At 46.5% G+C, this 22,380-nt stretch overlaps 1 protein-coding gene across 2 annotated transcripts in view; it reads right to left on the bottom strand.

Annotated features, from left to right (window-relative positions):
• LOC144791256 (ephrin type-A receptor 3-like) overlaps nt 1-22,380 on the bottom strand; it is a 508,479-nt gene that overhangs the window by 358,853 nt on the left and 127,246 nt on the right. For both annotated transcript variants that reach the window (XM_078665908.1, XM_078665909.1), the window contains exons 2-3: nt 10,384-10,448; nt 1,146-1,806 (exon numbers count right to left, since the gene is read on the bottom strand). In XM_078665908.1, the coding sequence (XP_078522034.1) occupies nt 1,146-1,806; nt 10,384-10,448 (726 nt within the window). The remainder of the gene's footprint in view (nt 1-1,145; nt 1,807-10,383; nt 10,449-22,380) is intronic.

The raw sequence follows: 22,380 nt of genomic DNA, 5'->3' as shown, positions 1-22,380 counted from the left end.
ATGTTAATGCTGTCTCAAGTAAGCTGCAGTCCATTGCAGTCATTCAGCCGGAGGCTGCATGTGAAGGTCAGGAGGGCCGCATGCAGACCCTGGGCCATACTTTGAGTATCACTGATCTAGAGAGTTAGTGTCATTGCCAAAGTGTCTCAGATCATTATTAACACAACTTTCAATAGCTCGTATGAAAAAGGGGAGGCCAGAGACTGAACAGAACTTTTTAAGATCATCAAGTCTGGCAGATTGTTATGGGAAGTGACAAATGCTCTCCTTTTTGCAGTAAAGGACCCCCTCCCACCCAAGAGAGGTGAGATTGATACTGTTGGTCCAGTGAGGTCCTCGATACAGAAGCAGATCTTTGATTACGCTAGCCAGTATCAGATCAAAGAAATGGGCAGAGAGAAAAGAACAACCAGTTAAATTTGATCAGCCATCTAAACACAACAAAGACAAGACCATTAAGGAACTTTTCCAGTTGAGGTGATTGAAAGAGTACAAGGGCATAACAGAAGTGATTAGATCCAGGTTAGAACAGTTTATATGATTCCTACCTCAATTAAAACACTGGCAGAGGAGCTGGATGGTCAACTGTGTTGAAAGCAGCTCACAGATCTACAAGTATCTACACTGATATCAGAAGCCATTAATGAGAAGATTCTTGGTTCTCTTACCAGTGCCAGAGCCAAATTTGGATCCAAAACATCATTCTCTTTCGTAAAACATTGAGCTGTGTAATAACCATGTGCTCAAGATTTGTGATGAAGATGTGATATGCACTGTGATGGGTTTCATCTGTCAGATCCAGTGATATCTTCTTTAAGAGAGGCCTTGCAACTGATGCCTTCAAGGTAGCAGGGTGGTGACACAGAAACACATGTTTTGTTTAACTTGGAGTATAATGTCGGATGGCACTATACAAGTAGTGGTGTGCCACCTTAGACTCTTTGGGGTGCCATTCCATAGAAGTAACATCTTTTACTGCCTAAAGATTGCAAATGTGTCCTCTTTATCTAAAAGTACACAGGCTAGATTCAAAGCAAACAATTTACCTAGCAATAATTAAGTCTCAATTATATAAAACTGGGGCTTTAAATTTCCAAAACAATGTTTGACAGTGACATTTTTAGATAAGTAACCATGCTACTCACGTTGACAACCGTCCTTCTTCTCCTCATATCCAGGCCTGCAGACACAGCGACCAATGGGCACCAGCCAGCCTCCATCAGCACTGCAGTACATCTTGGGGGTGTCCACTTCCACTGAGTTGTTGACGCAAGTTCCTCGCACTTCCACCAGTGTTGAGTCCCCACCAGTGACAGTATCAGCAAACTCAGCCAAATTGAGAACAGTTAGAGGACATCTCTTGTAGAAGATCCGCACAGACACCAAGGCGATGCAAGCTCCCACATCCTGGAAGGCTAGATAGAAACCTTTTTTGTTAAGGTTGCTGATGTCGCGGACCTCTGTGTTTAGCTTCATCACCCGATCACCCACGTCAACTTGAGTGAAGCTTTCATCAGCAGCAATGGTGTCAATCTTGACATACTGGCTCTCCTTTATAAACCAGAGGTTACTGTTGCTGGATTCATAGTAATACATGTTAAAGGTCTCCTTGCAGGTGCCGGGCACACCAGGCAGGCTATTGCAATCCCGTAAGGTAAACTTGATTTCAATGTATACACGCTGAGCCCCTTCCCGGGGAATCCAGCTAGTCCGCAACCAGTTGTTCTGGTTGGCTTCCATTACATTGCACACCTGGTAAGTTCGCATGGGAGTATTCAACTCATCCATAACACTGATTTCTTCCCACTGCTCACCAGGAAAGTGAGAAAGCAAGGAAGGAAAAGAAGACATTGTAAGTCAAATACAATGGGAAGAACACAAACAAAATAAACTGACAGAGCACAATTTATTTAAACATGCCTAAACATTACTAATGGTTAGCTTGTCCTGTTACTTCTAATTATTCCTTCACAACACAGGATTGTCTTGGTGGTAAAGGTTTGTCACTTACAGATGTATGCCTAATTTCATTGATAAGTGAATAGGATAAGTATAAAAATGTATTTTAATGGAAATGTATAAAACAACACAACATATCTGTGTGGATAGAAGCTGAGTGGCCCTCTGCTGTTTTATTCATTAACGTAATTGCAGGACATAGACTTTTTGCACTTGACTATCATGGTAGACAGGATGAGCAGTCAAAGGCTTCTTAGGGAGGTAATGTGGGGGACAAGAGCTCATAACTCAAGAGTCAACCAACAGATACAATAACATATTGCTCAACACAGTGTTTATCTTTTAGTTCAAATACATTTCTTAATCTCACAGCAAAATGAAACACTACTGCAGTTACAGGGTTGTAAACCGATGTTATGATGTTCACTAAAGAGCTGCATGCCATTTTGGGGATGTATGATAGTACAACGCGATCATTTTGATCGCGGTCCTTTACATCGCGGATTTTACAACGCAAGTCGTTACAACGACTTGCGTTGGAGGGCGCGGATTGAGGATTATTATAATTTTCTATTCCAACACCAGCCCACGTGACAGTAGGAAAGGTGTTGGAATATAAAATTACAATATTCCTTAACCAACAGCGCCATCCAGTGAAAGTCGTAGTAACGACTTGCGTTGTAATGGCAGCATGGTAACGGTCGTGCGGTGTAAACACCGCGTTGTAAACGACGTTTACCCTTTTTGGTACTCTCACCCAAATCCAAGTGATTGCTAATGTCTATAGTCCTCAGTATATTGTGGGGAGAGGAGCTGCTCAGATTACTTCACATTTCCCTACTGGTCACATTCACAAATTAGTTCAACATCTTTCACCCCTTGTGTTCACTTGGGAAAAAGCCTTAATCCCAAGCAGCAGATTATTCTGTACATTGTACCACAAGTGAAAAGATGCACTCTGGGAATTGGTCGAAACTTCAATGTGATATCTGTAGGAAATCTTTTTTCATTCCTTCTTCGCTTGAAATCCATAAATAAACAAAGGACATCAAGCCAACGCATTTCATTCAAAACATCTCTTTTGAACTTCATCAGGGCTCATATACGTTGAATTCAAATATGCTGCATCTCTTAGTGAAACAGTAAGGTCATCTGTTAAACCAGTAGGTGTAGAGTTTGTAAAGAGTTCCATCTCTTCTTAATGTAGGTCATATTGAATTCAATCGTATTTCCAAAATGTTATCCGATAGTGCGAAAAATAGGGATAAGGAGCTCAGAGTGGATACCTTAATGCGTATCCAGCCCGGCCTCACGCGGTCCAACCATCAAAAACACTGGAGAAATTGTAGTCCTTCATTCTGGTCACAGACTAAGTTGCAGTTTTACCTGCCGGATGACATTACAGTTCTAGTGGTATGGTGGTGGGGTTTGTGTACACACCCTCACTAGTGTTGGCTTCACGTCTGTTGGTGCTTCAGTGGCGAGTTAGCATTTTAACAGGAACCACTTGGCAGCGACAGAGCAGCAGGTCTGTACAGTGGCACTCGTCTTCAGCAGCTGTAGCCTCTCTGACTAGGTGCAGACAGGTGCATAGATACAGCAGTTGTGTCCTCTGAAATATGTTGTCTATGATGGCTTTATTCAGCACTTGCAGCCTCCAGGATGATCAGAGCTTCTGTTTAGTGGCGATGCAGCTCTTCATCCTTACGTGGGCAGTGGCAGCACTGGTCTCTCAAGCTCACAGCAGATTAACCCCCTGGCTGCGGCCGGAACTCTGCGCCTGTACGGCACATTCCGATCACGGGTGTGGTCATGACGGCTCCCGGCCGTCATCAGCACACGCCCACCGTAACTGATGACGACCGGGAGCCGTCATCAGCACCGAAGGGATTAATGGTGGACACATTTTGGGATAATTAACAGTGGGAACTGCACAGAGAAAACAGGGAACCCCCTCTTAGGAAATTTGCTCCTGGCTTCACTCTCTCTTGTAATCAAACTTCTTTTGGTGTTCCGGATTCCTGGAACATGCTAGGCTTCTCCTCCTGGGCAGTCTCCCCTCCTGAAAGACCAAGCAATCTCCTTCCCTATGTCAGCAGCCAGGCAGTCTTTTAGGTATCTAGTAAACCCTGAGCTCCTGCAGCACAAAATGCAGACCTCAGGTGATGTCCCATCACCTCTAGGACCCTGGCTTTCTGTCAGACATGAACCATGATCACAAAGAAGCTCTTTAAATACTCTATGACCACTACACTCCTTCAGCAAGAAGAACTAGGAACTGGAACTAAATGTGATGCATTGGTTCCAGCTTTTATTTCAATTTTCCAGACATGGGAAGCAGATCCACTGTCTCAACCTTTAGAACAGGGCTGAGCTAATTCCATTCCATATGTCATTTAGAGGCTGCTCTCCAGACACATTCTTTGAGTAGGATGGTGGCTCTCTCAGCCACTAGCAATGGGATGGGCTCCCAGTAATATTATCCAGAACAAGGGTATGATGAATTTGAGAACGTTGTACCTGCCTGTCATCAGCCTACCAGAAGGAACACTTAGGAGCAAACAAAACAACAACCCCTACCTAAATTATTGCTTGTCTTCAACAACAGAAAATGCAGTCCCTTTGCTACCAATGTCCTCACTGAATGTCTAATGGAACCCTTGTCTCCATCCCCCTCGCTTCAGTGTTGAGATTTCCCCCCACCAGCCATAAAATTTAGCCAATGCACTCCAACTGCCTTGTGAAGCTCTCCCATTCTTCTGGTGTCATGCTAAACCAGGGGAATATATAATGTTTCCCACTGAAAACAAACTCACTGCACCTATTCTAATGGAATGTCAGCATAAGGTTCTGGTTTTCACATAACAGCAAAATATGAAAGGGATCTGTAGACCGCACTCTCTGACACCTAGAAAAGGTCTGGTCACCTAAACATTCACAAAACATGGTAGCTGCCACCACCACTTTACAATGATGAACTTAGAGCAGGAACAGTAGTCCTGTGCCTACTATGGGGCGCGTTGGGTCCCTACTCCAGGTCACAGAGCAGGTTTTAGCCCTGACATTTCCAGAAACAGGCCTAGAGCTCTACACACAATAAATTAGTAGGATGTCAGGGCCCAAAAAAAAGCCAGGACAATAGTTTCACAAAAAATTGGGCACTCAGGGCAGGGTACAAAGGTGAGGGTAGCAGTTGAGTGGCTTTCCATTAGGACATATGTGGCAGAGCACCAACAATAATGCCCCCAGGCCTGTGTGCACCACTTGATTGAAGTCGGTCAGGATCAGCCAATGGTGTAAAAGGCCCACAAAAGATGGAATCGATCATGGAGTTGCTGGTGGCTGCAAGCAAGCGGGTGATCGTGTTTGTGTGTCTGTACGCATTTGCATATGCACATACAGGCGCGCAACACCCATTGGACTCACCGGGCTTCAGCCCCCCCCGTCGTGTGTGGCAGCCTGGGATGAGACAGATCCCGGGCACACACACAGCCACACCCGAACGTTTCACAGGTCTTTAAAAGACCATTTGAATGTTAATTAGCCCTTGCTGCTGTTTCACCCCTTTTTGGAGGCCCTGCAGCTCCACTCTGCCTACTGATTAAAGGTTCAGCCCCCCCCCCGAATTTTCTTCTTAGCCCCCCCCCCCCCCGAAATTTGGCTCTAGTTGCGCCTCTGTGCACATATATGACCACGAGCATGTGAGCGTGTCTACCCATACATTGCGTGTGTGTTTGGACCATATGTTCTGTGCAGGTGAATATAAGAGCAGTTTATCTGCTGAAAATGGTCTACTAAACAAGTACCCTTTCATTTAATTTCAAGCTGATCATTGATTGGTAATTCACGCCTATTTCGGGAGTGCTGATGTTATGGCCTCAGTTCATTGGTTGCCAGTGTGCCTTCTTTCTGGAACTTAAGTTATTGTTTGACCTGTGTGGAGATCTTTTATGATCTGCATTGATAACTTTTAACGACCGTAACATTATATGCAACTGCTTCTGGTGCTCGAGCGTCCAGGGTAAATGATACCTAGTTTGGACTTCCAGGATGTATGCTCTGTATGTGAGGCTATCTCGATGCTGTCTAGGGCCTGAGATTTGAGTAACTATTATTTTCCCATTCGATGTCCCAAGAGAATGCTCAGTCACACAACATAGTTGAGAATCGACAAGGATGGAGCCTAGGGGGGAAATTACATGACCTGTAATGTAAAGTGAAAGGAGATGCCTCATACATTTTTCATACTGCGATTGTCGAAGCCGACTGTAAAACCTATTGGGTTACATACTCGTTGTTTGGGAAAAAGTTGTGTAAAATTTGGATTGTTTTTTTTAACTTCCTCTGGGACATAGAACATTGAAACACACCTTGGGTGTGCTGGGCACGCTCAGCAGCCCATGACGTATTTAAATATTTCACGTGTTTACCTTGAGAACTACCTGTAAAATGTATATGGCCGGATTCACAAAGGGCCTCCGCACACGTGGCAGCGGCCTCCAGTGATGGCGGGACCTCCATACTGCAGTTACTCATTGCGGGCCCCCCGCCACGGGTGCAGCCCTGATGTGGGGCCTCCACCACAAGTGTGCCCCCTTTCCTCCGCCACGCCACAACGTGGGGCTTCAGCCCTTTGTGATTCGGCCCCACAGTTTTTTGCCAATTTATGCGGGAAATCCTTAGCCACCGTTTTTGTTAAATAAAACCCTACACATTCATACTGTTAATGACAGAGCTTCTTTGTTCCCTTCATTTGAAGTAAAAGTATTTATGTCCCACCTGTTTGAGCGTTCACCAAATGCCACAGCTCACCACATGTATGCAGGCAGAGGGTCGGTTCTGTTTAATGAGGGCGAAGCAGGCAGGGTGGTTATCAAGGGGAGTGAAGGTCAGAGTGGGGAGGAAAGGCATTGCAGGCTATGGAGGAGTGTAAGGGTCGAGGAAAGTATGTCAAACAGTGTAGTGCAGAGGTCATGCGTGCATTGAGTGCAGATGTAACCCAGGTCATGCTGGGGGCCTTATTTGTTGCTGATCCCAATGGGGGGGGGGGGGGGGGGAGGATTTTGTAGACAAGCTGAAGTAGCAATGCTGCAGGTCATGTCGGAGGGCAGGCCCAGTGCATCCAGGGATTGGGGCAGAGCTGATGTAGGACAGATGGAGAGCTAGGCATTGCCCCTGAAGTGATTAAAAACAACAGAATGTGGAAAATGCAAGCTTCAGTGGTTGATGCAGACCGAGCTGGCTGTATGTGTAATTCAAGCCTTTCACTATGGAAAGGAAGAGTTTACGGTAGCTACTGGCTAGCGCTCACGCATATATAGCTGCTACGCATTTCAGACATCAGTCCTTCCCAGAATAGTACTGATTTCAGTAGCCTCATGCTGAGTATAGTCTCTTTACTTGTGTCCTCCCACTGCTTATTTTTGGGGAACTACATTTCTTTTGGTTAAGAACCCAATGAGAGTGCATGTGTTTTCCAGCTGTCTCCCTCATTTACTTCTCTTCATCCCTCCACTGCACTTTTTTTGCACTCTCCTGTCCTTGTGCTTCTCCCCGCACCCTTCTGTGTTACAATTGCCCTTGTGTGCTTCTCCCCACATTGCTTTCTTATTTGTGTACTTCTCTTTTGAATTCTGCTTCTCCTCCCCTCACCTGTTCCTCCTTGTTCTCCCAACCACACTCCCACGCCACATGCTTCACTCTCAGAGCCCTCACGGCTCCTCTCTTTCCCCCCTTTTATTTAATCTATACCTCCGGCCATTGATCCACTCGCTCAAGAGGTGGGAAATCACAGTGTTCAATTCCGCTGATGATTTGCAAATCATTTTCCCTCTCGACTCCCCTGATGCCGCAAAAAATTTTCAAGCAGTGATGACTCATATTCAGTTGTGGATGAACCACAACCAATTGAAAGTAAATCTGGGGAAAACGGAGCTCATCCTTCCGGGAAATAGCCCAGCATACTGGCGCCCTCAATTCTGGCCAAAGGAGTTGGGCTCTCCCCCTACCCCGGCAAGTGTGGTAAAGAGCTTGGGGTCATCATCGACACGGAGCTCTCCCTCAAGGCTCAAGTAGGGGCTGTGATCTCCTCCAGCATGTTTCAACTGCGTAAAATCCGCAAAATAGCCCATCTACTACCACATGCGGCACTAGTACAGGTGGTGATCTCTCTCGTACTAGCCCGCATTGACTTCTCGAACTCCCTATACTTTGGACTCCCTCAGTCATTGCTTCGCCGCCTCCAAATTGTACAAAACCAGGCTGCCAGACTCATCCACAAAACTCCAAAGTGGGAATCAGCAAAACCACTACTGCGTAAATTACACTGGTTGCCAGTTGAGCAAAGGGCGGCCTCTAAGATTGGCTGCATGACTTTTAAGGCTCTTTACTGCAATAGTCCTGCCTTCCTGAAAACACTGATCACGCAGTACCGTCCGGCACGCAACCTCCATTCGTCTCATCTTCACCTGCTGGTCGTTCCCACAGTAAAGCTCAAAACGTTTGGTGGTCGTAGGTTTGCACACCTGGCCCCTAAATTAAGGAACCCGTGCCCCTTGTCAGTTAAATCAAGCTGTTCCTTATTGAATTTCAGGAAACTTCGGAAAACCCGGCTCTTCACTTTAACTGGTTAATCCGCCTCCTGTAATCCCAGCACTCCCTCATTTAGCGCCAGGAAACTTATGGTGTCAGTGCGCTTTACAAATCTCACTTAAGATAAGATAAGATAAGTTGCCCAATGCTATTCCCTTCCAGCACTGTGGTCTTTTTTTAAATTTTTTTTGTTTTATTTGTGGAGGATCAGGCAGCAGATTGCTGTCGGCTACTCTTCCTTAAAAGTGCTTTGGTGCTTCTTCTATTTTGTGTTTACTAGTCCATCACAGATTAGTTAATAAATTTGGTGCCTACCTCATTATGTAATCCACCATGCGTAATAGAGCATATGCGTGCTTACAAATTGATGTGGTTGCATCATTGCACCCTTTTTCTTTTCTTTTTTCTCCAACATTTTGCTATCCCACATGCTGATGCTGTAGAGCATGAACTGCAAACACAACAATGATGGACAGAATGTGGATCAATGTCACACATTCACCCCAGTCCAAAGATCTGGGCCCAAATCCATCGTTTTTCCACTCCACACCACCCTGGGTTAGACAATGGCGATATGCAAATCAGCGCTGACCTTGTGCCCCATGGGAACAGTCCAGTCCGAACTACAAAAGCCATAGAGCATGGCTAAAAATCATTGGCATACAAAAAGGTCCTAAAAGCTAGAATTATTGGCTTTGCCAATGCATAGTGTTTGGGAACTCCATGATACATTTTCTCTCTCTATTTCCTTCTTGATGTATGCTCAATCTGGAGAAGTGGAGAAGTGTGGCTCAGTGGTTAGAGCAGGCAGACCCGGACGCTGAGATCAGGCCTGGGACCAGGGTTCAATTCCCGACGCGGCAGGGTCTTGAGCCCAAAATGTCCACGGACTCGGTAATTCTCACTTCGGTGCCTACTCGGTTCACACTCTGCAACTCTGGGCAATAGCTTGCTTAATCTCCACAACGGCCCCCCGCGGCGGGATGCCTGGCTTTCACCTTGGGGATACCCAGGGATAACCAGTGATATTGCGCTATATAAAAAACCCATTCATCCATCCATCCAATCTCGGCACTTCATGAGGACAAAATATGCAAAGATCTCTCCTTTAAAGTTGTTTTGTCCTTGAATTATTTGAACTTAGGGTAGGTGAAAATGTGAACATTTTCATTGTATTATATGTGAAATGTCCATGAAAATTGCCTAAATCTGCGTGTGAAGACAAAATGAATTGAGGGGTCATGTTTGATGAAATCTGAATGCAAAGGAACTGCAACACAATTTTAAAAAAGGCATACATGCTCGAAACCCTGCAATTGTGAATTATGCAAGATTATGTTGGTGCAACAACTAACCAGCAGCTCCTCATCTCAAAGGCATCATTAATGGTCATGAATTGCCTTGTTTGCTTCATAATTTAGCCATCTCTGCCACATAACTAGATTCTCTATTGCCACATAATCCCAGTGGCTGTGGTTATGCCATGCTGCTAAAAATGTGTATAGCACATTTCTACCAATTATATTGTCCTGTAGTACTCTCATGAAATGGGTGTGCTTCACAGATCTGGGATTCTGTGTCAAACTGTCACTTTACCATCAAGTTCACGAGCTCTGACTGCTTCCCATCATGCACACAAAAATAGATTTAAACCATATAAACCATTTTTTTAGTTTTTTTCAAAGGCAAAGAATTACATTTTGCTCAGATTTACATTTTTAGTAGGTTCTGTATATGAGATGTTCTACAGGTACAGAGAGTAGGTGTATTAATCAGCTGGCCATAGTCACAAGGGTATCATTGAAGAAAATGTGGGTTAGAAACAATACTCACCCCCTCAGGCGGATACGCCACCCAGCCCAGGTCTCCAAGGGCAGACATGGAGTCCAGCAGGGTAACTGCAAGAAAAGAGAAGGCAAAGGTCATCAGAGCCCCGAGTTCACCCTCAGCAGGAAATCACAGGCTAACTCAAACCATCTGCAGCCTCCCTCAGGACCACATGGTCCTCAGCAGCCCATATAACCCCCCATTCTTCTAGAATTACACCCAACAGTCAATTAAGGGGAAGTGAAAGACACGTCACAACAGTTTCTAATTATGGCTTCCTGTTACTGATGCATTATCCTGCTCCGACTGGCCCGGTATCAGTTAATCCATCTTCTGGGGAAGTCAAGACACAAACGCAAAGCACATGGTGGCCCCAGTCACCCAATGGAAGCACTGGAGGGGGAGGAGTGGGGCAGAGAGAAGAAAAGGGTGGGAAGGGAGAAGGAGAGATGGAGATAGAGTGATAGAGAGAGAAAGAGATGGAGCTGGAGAGAGCGACAAAGGTGGCGAGAGAAAAATAGAAGCAGAACGAGAGAGAAAGTGAACGAGAGCAATAGAGACGGAGGGAGGGGGAGGGAGGATAAGACGGGGACCACCGAGGGAGGATAATAAAAAGGAGATGGAGAGAAAATGAGACAAAGTAGCATGGCGTCAGTCAGACGCACGCATGCAGAGAGAGAGAGAGAGAGAGAGAGAGACAGACAGAGGAGGGAGAGAGAGAGAGAGAGACAGACAGAGGAGGGAGAGAGAGAGAGAGAGAGAGACAGACAGAGGAGGGAGAGAGACAGACAGACAGACCGAGGGGGGAGAGAGAGAGAGAGAGACAGACAGACAGACAGAGGGGGAGAGAGAGAGAGAGAGAGAGAGAGAGAGAGACAGAGGGGGGGAGAGAGAGAGCGAGAGAGAGACAGACAGACAGACAGACAGACGGGGGGGGGGGAGAGAGAGAGAGAGAGAGAGAGAGACAGACAGACAGACAGAGGGGGGGAGAGAGAGAGAGAGAGAGAGAGAGAGAGAGAGAGAGGAGAGAGAGAGAGAGAGAGAGAGAGAGAGAACTACAATTGTCCCTCAAAATGTCCAATTTCACAAAGCTGAAAATTAACAAAGGGCTCCTGTTGAAGACATTTCTGCCTTAGCATGCCAGCCTCATCTGAATGGTTTCATACCCGTTTCATACCCGTTGTCTCTGGCCCAGCCACCTGGTCCACGAGTAGGTCGGGCATTTCTAGACTTTGATTTTTGCTTGACTGTGTTTTGACACTCTGATCTTGTCGTTTTGTTTATTCTGCTTTGCATGCTTATACCCCTGTGATGCATAATCTGTGTTTTTCCCTTGCGATGCACAATCTCTAAAGCGCTCTGACACCCTCGGTGGTCATGTTCGCGCTATATAAAACGTTCTAAATAAATAAATGGTCCTCTGTGAGAAAGCACAGGTCTGGTAGAAAATGCAAAAGCATATTAAGGAAGTACTACTACTACTGCAATACAAGAAAATCCATAAAGCTGTGGTAACGTGTTTACCCACAAATCCTGACGCGAACAATACACAACTGAATTGAACTGACAGAGACATATAGCTAGAGAAAGAAACAAAAAGGGAGGGGAGGACAGGAAGAGTAGGGTAGGAGTGAGAGAAAAAGAAAGCTAAAGAGAGGAGAAAGAAGACACAGCGGAACAAGGGAGGATGAAAGCATGAGAGAGAGTGTTCGGGGGTGGATATAAAAATGTGAAAGGTTTGATAGACAGAGTTAGTGAACAGGCCCGGACTGGCCGTTGCTGGCACCGGGCAATCCCCCGGTCGGCCCAGAGGGTGGGGGCCGGTTTTGTTACAGGGTCGTTTTTTGCAGCATAGCTGCAAAAACGACACTATATCAAAATCGGCCGAAAACCGGCCCTAGCAAAGAGCGCGGTCGCACCCCCCAACCCCCGGGGGGGAGGTGGGGGCTGGTCGAGCACTTTGCCAGGGCCGGTTTCGGTTCCCAGTCCGGCCCTGTTAGTGAATAGAGGAGACACTTTGAAAAGTGACAAGAAGAGGAAGACAGGCAGCAAGTGAAAGAATAAAATAGTAGCCTAAAGTCAGGCGGATAAATACAGTAGTGGAGAGGGGATAAAAACGCAAACAGAGGGAGTCAGTGATCGGATTAAAAAGTAAAAAGAGATTGGAGTAAAAAGAGAATGAAAGAACAAATTAAGAGAGAGATCTAGAAATGTCTGAAGGATTAGCCAGAGGGCTCCGTGTACATAGCAATGATTTTTGGTTTTCAGTAACATTCTGATACCTTTGGGAACTTAAGGGCAACTTTTGTACTCAAACAGGGTGACATAATTAGATAGAAGGCAAACAGAAGTGTTCAGCTTATAAGGTAATAAAGGCGCGATGGAGAAAACTGATGATACTAGTAAAGATAAAAAGAGCAATAATGAACAAAAAAGAAATACAACAAGCATTCACATTCTTAATAGGTATGTCTTATGAGTGCACTGTCAAGCCAGACCTAAGAAATACATGTATGTTAATGACTGCCTTCTCCTATCTGTGCTTCTGCTGAGAGCTGATTTGCTCAAACGCTCCGTCCATCATCCCCTTTTGGTTCGCTTTGTTCGCCCTAAGTGTGGCAGGGTATGCTCAGACGTGAGTCCCTTGCTCACTTGGCCACTGGATTCAAGATAGCCTGGCTCATGAGGATTATGAATCCGAAACCGGTCCCAGGATGCTTGTTTCCGGTCCAGGGAAGACATGGCTTGGCAGTTCGGGCTGGACTGTTCCCATGAGGCACAGGGTCAGACTGATTTGCATATGGCCATGTCTGAACTGGGGTGGCTGAGTGGGCTAAATAATGGTGATGGATTAAACCCAGATCAGTTTACTGGGGGTGAGTGTTTGATTTGCTGAAACGCTCTGTCCATCATCACCTTTTGTATCGCTTTGTTCGCCCTAAATGTGGCAGGGTATGCTCAGACGTGAGTCCCTTGCTCACTTGGCCACTGGATTCAAGATAGCCTGGCTGATGAGGATTATGAATCGGAAACCGCTCCCAGGATGCTTGTTTCCGGTCCAGGGAAGACATGGCTTGGCAGTTCGGGCTGGACTATTCCCATGAGGCACAGGGTCAGACTGATTTGCATATGGCCATGTCTGAACTGGGGTGGCTGAGTGGGCTAAAGAATGGTGATGGATTAAACCCAGATCCGTTGACTGGGGGTGAGTGTTTGATTTGCTCAAACGCTCCGTCCATCATCCTCTTTTGTATCGCTTTGTTCGCCCTAAGTGTGGCAGGGTATGCTCAGACGTGAGTCCCTTGCTCACTTGGCCACTGGATTCAAGATAGCCTGGCTGATGAGGATTATGAATCCGAAACCGGTCCCAGGATGCTTGTTTCCGGTACAGGGAAGACATGGCTTGGCAGTTCGGGCTGGACTATTCCCATGAGGCACAGGGTCAGACTGATTTGCATATGGCCATGTCTGAACTGGGGTGGCTGAGTGGGCTAAAGAATGGTGATGGATTAAACCCAGATCAGTTGACTTGGGGTGAGTGTTTGATTTGCTCAAACGCTCCGTCCATCATCCCCTTTTGTATCGCTTTGTTCGCCCTAAGTGTGGCAGGGTATGCTCAGACGTGAGTCCCTTGCTCACTTGGCCACTGGATTATAGATAGCCTGGCTGATGAGGATTATGAATCCGAAACCGGTCCCAGGATGCTTGTTTCCGGTCCAGGGAAGACATGGCTTGGCAGTTCGGGCTGGACTGTTCCCATGAGGCACAGGGTCAGACTGATTTGCATATGGCCATGTCTGAACTGGGGTGGCTGAGTGGGCTAAAGATTGGCGATGGATTAAACCCAAATCAGTTGACTGGGGGTGAGTGTTTGATTTGCTCAAACGCTCCGTCCATCATCCCCTTTTGTATCGCTTTGTTCACCCTAAGTGTGGCAGGGTATGATCAGACGTGAGTCCCTTGCTCACTTGGCCACTGGATTCAAGATAGCCTGGCTGATGAGGATTATGAATCCGAAACCGGTCCCAAGATGCTTGTTTCCGGTCCTGGGAAGACATGTAAATGTAAATGTAAATGTAGTTGAGCTTATATAGCGCACAGCTACCCGCAGTGGGTTTCCCGGCGCTTGCTTAGGGAACCCGTCCTGGTATTCCCCTGTGAGATAGCAGGGTATCCACAAGGTGAAAGTCAGGCATCCCGCCGCGAGGGGCCGTTGTGGAGATTAAGCAAGCTATTGCCCAGAGTCGCAGAGTGTGAACCCGTGAGTCGAGGAGGCACCGGGGCGAGAATTATCGAGTCCGTGGAATTTTTAGCCCAAGACCCGCCGAGGTGGGGAATTGAACCCTGGTCCAGGACCGATCTCAGCTTCCGGGTCTGCTGCCTCTAACCCCTGAGCCACACTTCTCCACTCGACATGGCTTGGCAGTTCGGGTTGGACTGTTCCCATGAGGCACAGGGTCAGACTAATTTGCATATGGCCATGTCTGAACTGGGGTGGCTGAGTGGGCTAAAGAATGGTGATGGATTAAACCCAGATCAGTTGACTGGGGGTGAGTGTTTGATTTGCTCAAACGCTCCGTCCATCATCCCCTTTTGTATCGCTTTGTTCGCCCTAAATGTGGCAGGGTATGCTCAGACGTGAGTCCCTTGCTCACTTGGCCACTGGATTCAAGATAGCCTGGCTGATGAGGATTATGAATCGGAAACCGGTCCCAGGATGCTTGTTTCCGGTCCAGGGAAGACATGGCTTGGCAGTTCGGGCTGGACTATTCCCATGAGGCACAGGGTCAGACTGATTTGCATATGGCCATGTCTGAACTGGGGTGGCTGAGTGGGCTAAAGAATGGTGATGGATTAAACCCAGATCAGTTGACTGGGGGTGAGTGTTTGATTTGCTCAAACGCTCCGTCCATCATCCTCTTTTGTATCGCTTTGTTCGCCCTAAGTGTGGCAGGGTATGCTCAGACGTGAGTCCCTTGCTCACTTGGCCACTGGATTCAAGATAGCCTGGCTGATGAGGATTATGAATCCTAAACCGGTCCCAGGATGCTTGTTTCCGGTCCAGGGAAGACATGGCTTGGCAGTTCGGGCTGGACTATTCCCATGAGGCACAGGGTCAGACTGATTTGCATATGGCCATGTCTGAACTGGGGTGGCTGAGTGGGCTAAAGAATGGTGATGGATTAAACCCAGATCACTTGACTTGGGGTGAGTGTTTGATTTGCTCAAACGCTCCGTCCATCATCCCCTTTTGTATCGCTTTGTTCGCCCTAAGTGTGGCAGGGTATGCTCAGACGTGAGTCCCTTGCTCACTTGGCCACTGGAATCAAGATATCCTGGCTGATGAGGATTATGAATCCGAAACCGGTCCCAGGATGCTTGTTTCCGGTCCAGGGAAGACATGGCTTGGCAGTTCGGGCTGGACTATTCCCATGAGGCACAGGGTCAGACTGATTTGCATATGGCCATGTCTGAACTGGGGTGGCTGAGTGAGCTAAAGAATGGTGATGGATTAAACCCAGATCAGTTGACTTGGGGTGAGTGTTTCATTTGCTCAAACGCTCCGTCCATCATCCCCTTTTGTATCGCTCTGCTGAGAAAGACACCATGCATTATCTTGTCTAAGACATTTTAATACCATTACAATGGCATGTGTGGGCTCCTTAAAATTCAAGCTTGTGCAGCTGCCTAAATTAACAAAATAATCACAGCTGCGTGAAAGGCAAGCACTCTTTTGTGGAAACACACAACTTCTGCCCACTCAAGGCATGTACTCCTAGGGTCCGACATGTGGGTGGGGTCAAAGCCCCTTTAGTGGTGGTTCTGACATAATTGTGTGGTGACAGCTGTGCTGTCAAGCCAAACTATAACAAGCACTGGCAGTGCCAATAGCTCTGGCTTTAAAGGAAAGCTGTATTTTAATGTGAAGCGTTACATGTATGTAGTATGGAAATAGATGTGTATGTGTGTGGAAGCAAATAACTGTAGAATAATGTTAGTGAAGGGTAACCCGCAAGGTGACAGTTGGACTTTCAAGCCAGACCTAAACATCCATGTAGGTTAATGACTATCCAACCTACATCTGTGCTGCTGCCAGAGAAAAACACCATAATCGTTCTCATTATCTAAGACACTTTAATAGCTTTGTAATGTCATGTGTGTGCCCCTAAAAGTTAAAGCTCAGGAAGGTGAATAAATAAACAAAATAATCTGTGTGGAGGGTAAGTACTTTTCCTGTGGAAGCACACATCTTCTGTCCAATCAAAACATGTACTCCTGACTCTCCTCATGTGAGCGGAGCCAAAAGCTCTCTCTAGTGTTGCTCACATAACTGTCTGGTGAAAGCTGCACTGTCAAGCCAGACCATAAAAAGGGCACAACACCAATAGAGGATGTACAAGATGAAGCATTAGCATGTATAGTCTTATAATGACATTCAGTGGTCATGACAAACCAAGGATTCTCCAAATGTCACCATAACCCTGAGAAGGCATAATAAGAAAGTATTTAAGGTTACCCTGTATGCAGTTTTTTTTAATATATCACAATTCTTTTTTTTACATTGTTTTTTTGCAAAGATACATTTTAATTGGTAGCGCAGGTATAGTTCCTATGAATTAAAGGTTTAGTATCTAATGGTAACCCTGAAATAAAAGATATAATACAGGAAACTATCACAATCTTTAAAACACACATTTGTTTGCCGCAACAAATGACTCATCTATCGTTATAGCTCTCAATCTGTGGATGGCGCGATTAAAAGAAGAAGAAAAAAAGCTGACCTGGACCAACTCATTGAGCCTTACCTTGAAATCGATTGTGGGTCATAGAAGTGAACCAGAGGGACATTAATTAGGGGTAGCAAGGAATAGCAATAGCTACCCCTACTTTGTCCTTTTCTACTCCTGGTGCTGACCCTCCTAATCTGATTTCTGGGCATCAAGATGTCAGTGACATGAGCAGAAATTAAGTAGGGTGGTAAGGGTCTCATTGTGACCGTTAATTCAGATTCAGCCGGTAAAAGGAGTTACTGGGCAACTCAGGATTACAAGGTCAACTGTAACTCCTTGGATCAAGACTATGTAACCTGATGACTTAAACTACAAAAAAGCAGACAAAAACTCAAAGTAAAATACCAGTCAAAAAAATGTGGGAATCAACGTGTAAACATCGATTCGTCCATGTCATCGCCTCAAAACCCAAAAAAGATGAGTATTTCTGCTGCTGAGTTTGCTGAGGCCCTATTATTGGTGACGGCGAGAATGGGAAAAATCAGACAGAAGGGGTTTCAACTAATCATGGGCCCATCAGGGTTCCATTTCCTTCTACAGCACCCATTCCTTAATCTTCTCAAGCCCCTCACCAAGAAATAGAAGTCACGCTCCCCACCCCCAGCGCCTTGAGACCCTTACGAGTGAGTAGTTCACGCTTTATAACATTACTGATTGATTCTTGCACTAAGATTGGAACAATGGGTCAAGCCCTGTCATGTCATCTGGGAAAAAGATGTTGAGAGAGGGCTCAGTGTCAAGGAGATGTTATTACTTCTTCTATTCCTGGCATTTTGGTGACTTGACTTCCATGGAAAAGTCAGCCATCTTTGACTAAAAATGATGATAGATTAGGGTTTAGCCTTCAAATTTAGGAAGCTTGCGATCAATGCCTATAAAATTGAAAATGACAAAACTTTCCAAAAGTGTACGTGACGTCACTGGTGACATCATCGCCGAGAGCGAGGACGCCATTTTCTGCTCAGCCCAGCTAAAGGAAGGACATGAGATATTAAACCATGTCTTCTGGGAAGGAGAGCCTCCTGTCCATATGTTCAGTGTGAATTAAGTTTTCAATCTCTGTTTTACGCGATGACAGTACTTTTAATTTGCGCAGATTTAAGGGCTGTGCCTGACAGTTTGTGCAGACGGCGACAATCATTTCCTCTTGTAAAGCACGGTTGCTTCGAGCTAATTAGTACGAGAGTAATTCTAAACAACACGGACCTGCTGCACCTGCTTCCTTTAAAATCTCCACGGGTTGCAAATCTCCGCTTTAATGAGGGAATTTTACATGCGTGAAACAGGCCTGCGTCTCGCGGAACACGAGGGAGCCTCCCCGATTGGCTGCTAATGTCCTGCATTCTAACAATGGGCCGGATGTCTCGGAAATGAATATACTTACTTACCCGCCACGCGCGCGCTCATTTTTGGCGCCCCAGGCTCCGTGGCATTTAAGTCCATTACCCCTGCACCCCCCTCAGACACGGGGAGAGGGCATTCTTTGCTGCTCATATGGGAAATGTGGGCTTCTCCACAGGTGATGTCTTAGACATTATCTTGCCATATTCTTGCTCTAAACACAGCTCAAAAGTACCTAAATTAAATCTGAAGGCAATGTCGTTATTCTAAATCTGCCTATGCTAATGTCAATCACGGACTCCTGGGTTGGAATGGCATTTACTTTATGCCTGTGTTCATTCCGTTTTACACTTGGGTCTGGCTGAAGAGAGAGAGAGGTAGCTAGACGTGAAGCTAATGAGTCAGAGCAGGAAAGGGCTGATGTCTGAGAAGTCTGTATGAATGGCAGTACCAATCACCATTCAGGACAGAGACTTGGGTGTGTGGCTGCAGCACACATTCTTATTGGTTACTTCTTGCTCTGTCCTTCTATGGAAGAGTGAGGTCCATCAAACTTTATAATCCTCCTTCCCTCCCCTTCCTCTGTCTCAAGATCCGCCCACCTCCTGGAAAGCAAGGCTGTGTCCCGGGAGAACTCTGATGTCATGAGCAGACTGGAGGCAACTGAATCTTCTTGGTTTTTTTTTGGGTGGGGGAGTTTTGTGTAGCTCAAACTCGACCCGAACGTATCAGAGCGCTTTACATGAGCACCAGTTGCATTATAGACTGACACATTCATTTTGTTAGGCATGGGGAGTGATTTGCCCAGAATCACAGGATGTTGAGCATCCCTGCCGAGACTCGAACCCATTTCCACAGCTCCGAGGTTGACCGCTCTAGCCATTAGGCCACACCCTCTCCCCTATCTAAAATCATACTGCGTTTTCCCCCTATGCGCCTCAGTGGATGCTATATTGGCTCTTCCATAAGGCAAGGTAAGGGAGCAGTCTCAGGGAGACTAACATTAGGTGTTGACAAATTACGAAAGGCACTAAACATGCCATATTTATTAGCAGCCAATGAGCGCTCTAGTGGCAAAATTACACTTCACTGTTTAGCAATTTCAGTAAAACATTAGCATATCCTTTGTCTTTGATGATGCAGCCACTGGCCTAGGTGAGAAGAGGGAGGGCCTATGATAAATGAGATGAGGAAGTTCTAAATCAGTAGTCACTGAGTATATGTTTCAGTAGGAGAGTCAGCATCAACAGTGCAAGGATTATCAGCACTGAAGGAAGAAGGCTGGTTTGTCTTTAAGAAACACATCAGAAGGAGTAAAATCTTATTTTTGGGTCTTTTTCTGTTAAATCAGTGCTTCCACTTGGTTGTGCCTAAGGGCTACTCCTTTACCATGCCTTGTAGAAATCATGATCCTTACTGTCGATTATAAACCTGGGGGCATATTTAAGAGAGGGTTGCATCACATTTGCACCATGCAACGTTGTACATGCATGACACAAACTTCCAAGTCAGATTTTTGAAGACACGCACAGCCACTTTGCGTGGGTCCAAAAATCTGGATTAACGTAACGCAGTGCAAATCACTGCTTTAAATTACTTGGCACTAGGTAGGCATTCCATGGGCATTGCATAGGTGTTCCAAAGCAACTTCCATGTTTTTTGACACATTTCCAGATTTACAAGACCATGTAAACCTGGGAATGCACCAAAAAGATACACCTTCCCAGGAGAGGTGAAATCAGGAGAAAAAGCTTTATTTCTCCTCGTTACTTCCTCTTTCTATGTCATAGATGGGCCTCTCAGGATTATTTTTGTGCATGTAGGTGCCCCTTACTGCACAGAATCAATCCTGCATGCAACGCAGACACCCTTACATCATGGTGCAAGGATACCTGCATTGCCGCTAGCAGCCCATTGTACGCTAGTTCAGGGGGGAAAGTCAGTCATGTACTGTATGCCTTAATTATGGTGCATTTCTGTCCTCTCCATGTGACGCAGTGCAGTGAGGCAAAGTGACTTGCTGCACTGCGGACATTTTTAAAAAATGTGCACCCTGGTGACTGCTATGGCCAGTCTCTCCCTTGTGCAAGGTTGCGCTCACACATACCCTTCCCAAACCTCAGGGTGAACGATGCCCAGCCGCTCGCTCTGCTCATGGAGAACTCTGCGGTCTTTCCCTGTGACCTCTTTCTGCTCCTCCCTTCCTCTCCACTGCTATTCGCAACTCTTCCCAGTCCTGCTCCTGAACTCCTTTCTCTGAAGCCTGAGCATGCAGCCAAAGGTGATTCAAAGTGTGGTTACCTCCCCCACCCATTTAAAATCTGCGCACTAGGTGGAGCCATCAGCCCTGGCCTTTTCCCAGGCTCAAGCACCTCAGCTCAACTTCGGAAGATTGTGGAACCCCAAGGCTACCCATTGCCAGCCAGGGCCGGACTGGGAACGGGAACCGACCCTGGCAAACTGCTCAGCCAGCCCCCCTGGGGTGAGGGTGAGTGCAGCCGAGCAGTTTGCGATGGTCGGTTTCGGCCAATTTTGTTACAGGGGGCCGATTTTGCCGACCCCGGTAACAAATATGGCCCCCCAGGGGCCCAACACCGGCCCCCACCCTAGCAGCACACCGGGGAAACGCCCGGTGTCCGCTATGGCCTGTCCAGCCCTGTTGCCAGCTCCCTAAAGGTCCACACACTGGGCGATGATTCCCTCCAGGGCTGAATAATGGGTGGGTGGAAGTAAGTTTTATGAATTACAGACATACCACAAATAGGAAACCCAAAAACAAGCATAAACTCACATTCTGCAAACATGTCCCCAACCACCTGCGGTCGCGGGGAGTACCTCGGGGATTGGCTGCGGCTTCCAGAGCGGTAAATTAGTAGTGTGTACTGTAAGTGGGCTCTTTCTTGTCCGCATTTCCTTTAATGCACAGGCATTATGAATATCTCATGACTGGAACCTCTGTGGCTCCCATTAGCTTAAATAAATGAGCGCTAATGAGTCCGCTCCCCCCCTAGCAAGGTTGAGCCCACGCTTTGTCGACATGGCCCAGCCGAGGTTGCCCCTGAGATGGCAGACTGGAGGATGTTAATTTACAGTTTCCAGCTGACCTTCAGCCCCAAGGTCCTCTGGGATACCAGAGTTTAATAAGCTCCATGGCTGCAGGCTAATTGTAGAACAAATCACCTCTTCCCCACAAGGTATGAATCACTGGAGGAGAAGGCCTGCCAGGCATAGCAGGCTGGGAGGGGGACACAGAGCGCAGCCATCTTTGATGCTCCTTGTTTTTCAGTCCAAAACTTTCACTAGGCATTTTAATTTAAAATGACAAGGACAGCACACATAAAGGCACTGGCGTAACGAAACTTGAGGGGGCTCCCTGCAGGGCACGTGGAGGGCCCCCTCCAGACTCAATCAGGAGATCTCTGGCCAGAGTGCTGTGCTGAGGGGGCCCCTCGGAGGTTCGGGGCCCCCCATACTGTGGTGGCTGTAGTGGCCTGTGTTTCGCCGCTGTGTAAAGGAAGTTGTAAGTGAAAAGAGACCAGAAAATGGCGGTAAACGGAGAACTGAATAAAGAGCCTAGAGTTGTGTTTAACTAGCTCGTACTTTCTGGCTAGCCACAGTGATTCAATTGGGTTTTAAACTACTCTGTGCCACAGAAGGACCTCTTTGAGAATTTTTAAGGTGAGAATTACTCGTACAGAAGGGGACTCACAGTTCCATGCATACAAACGTAGACTACGCACTGCAAATTTGTGGCCTATCTACAATCGAACAAACTTTGAAAAATGAAAATAAGCCCTAAAAGATATACGCCCATATGTACCAAAGGGCTTATTTATGAGCCCTTGCGTCACTTTTGCGCTGCCGGTGCGTC

This window comes from Lissotriton helveticus, chromosome 11, assembly GCF_964261635.1.
Source record: "Lissotriton helveticus chromosome 11, aLisHel1.1, whole genome shotgun sequence".
NCBI lineage: Eukaryota > Metazoa > Chordata > Amphibia > Caudata > Salamandridae > Lissotriton > Lissotriton helveticus.
This window is presented reverse-complemented; position numbering and strand designations above follow the sequence as displayed.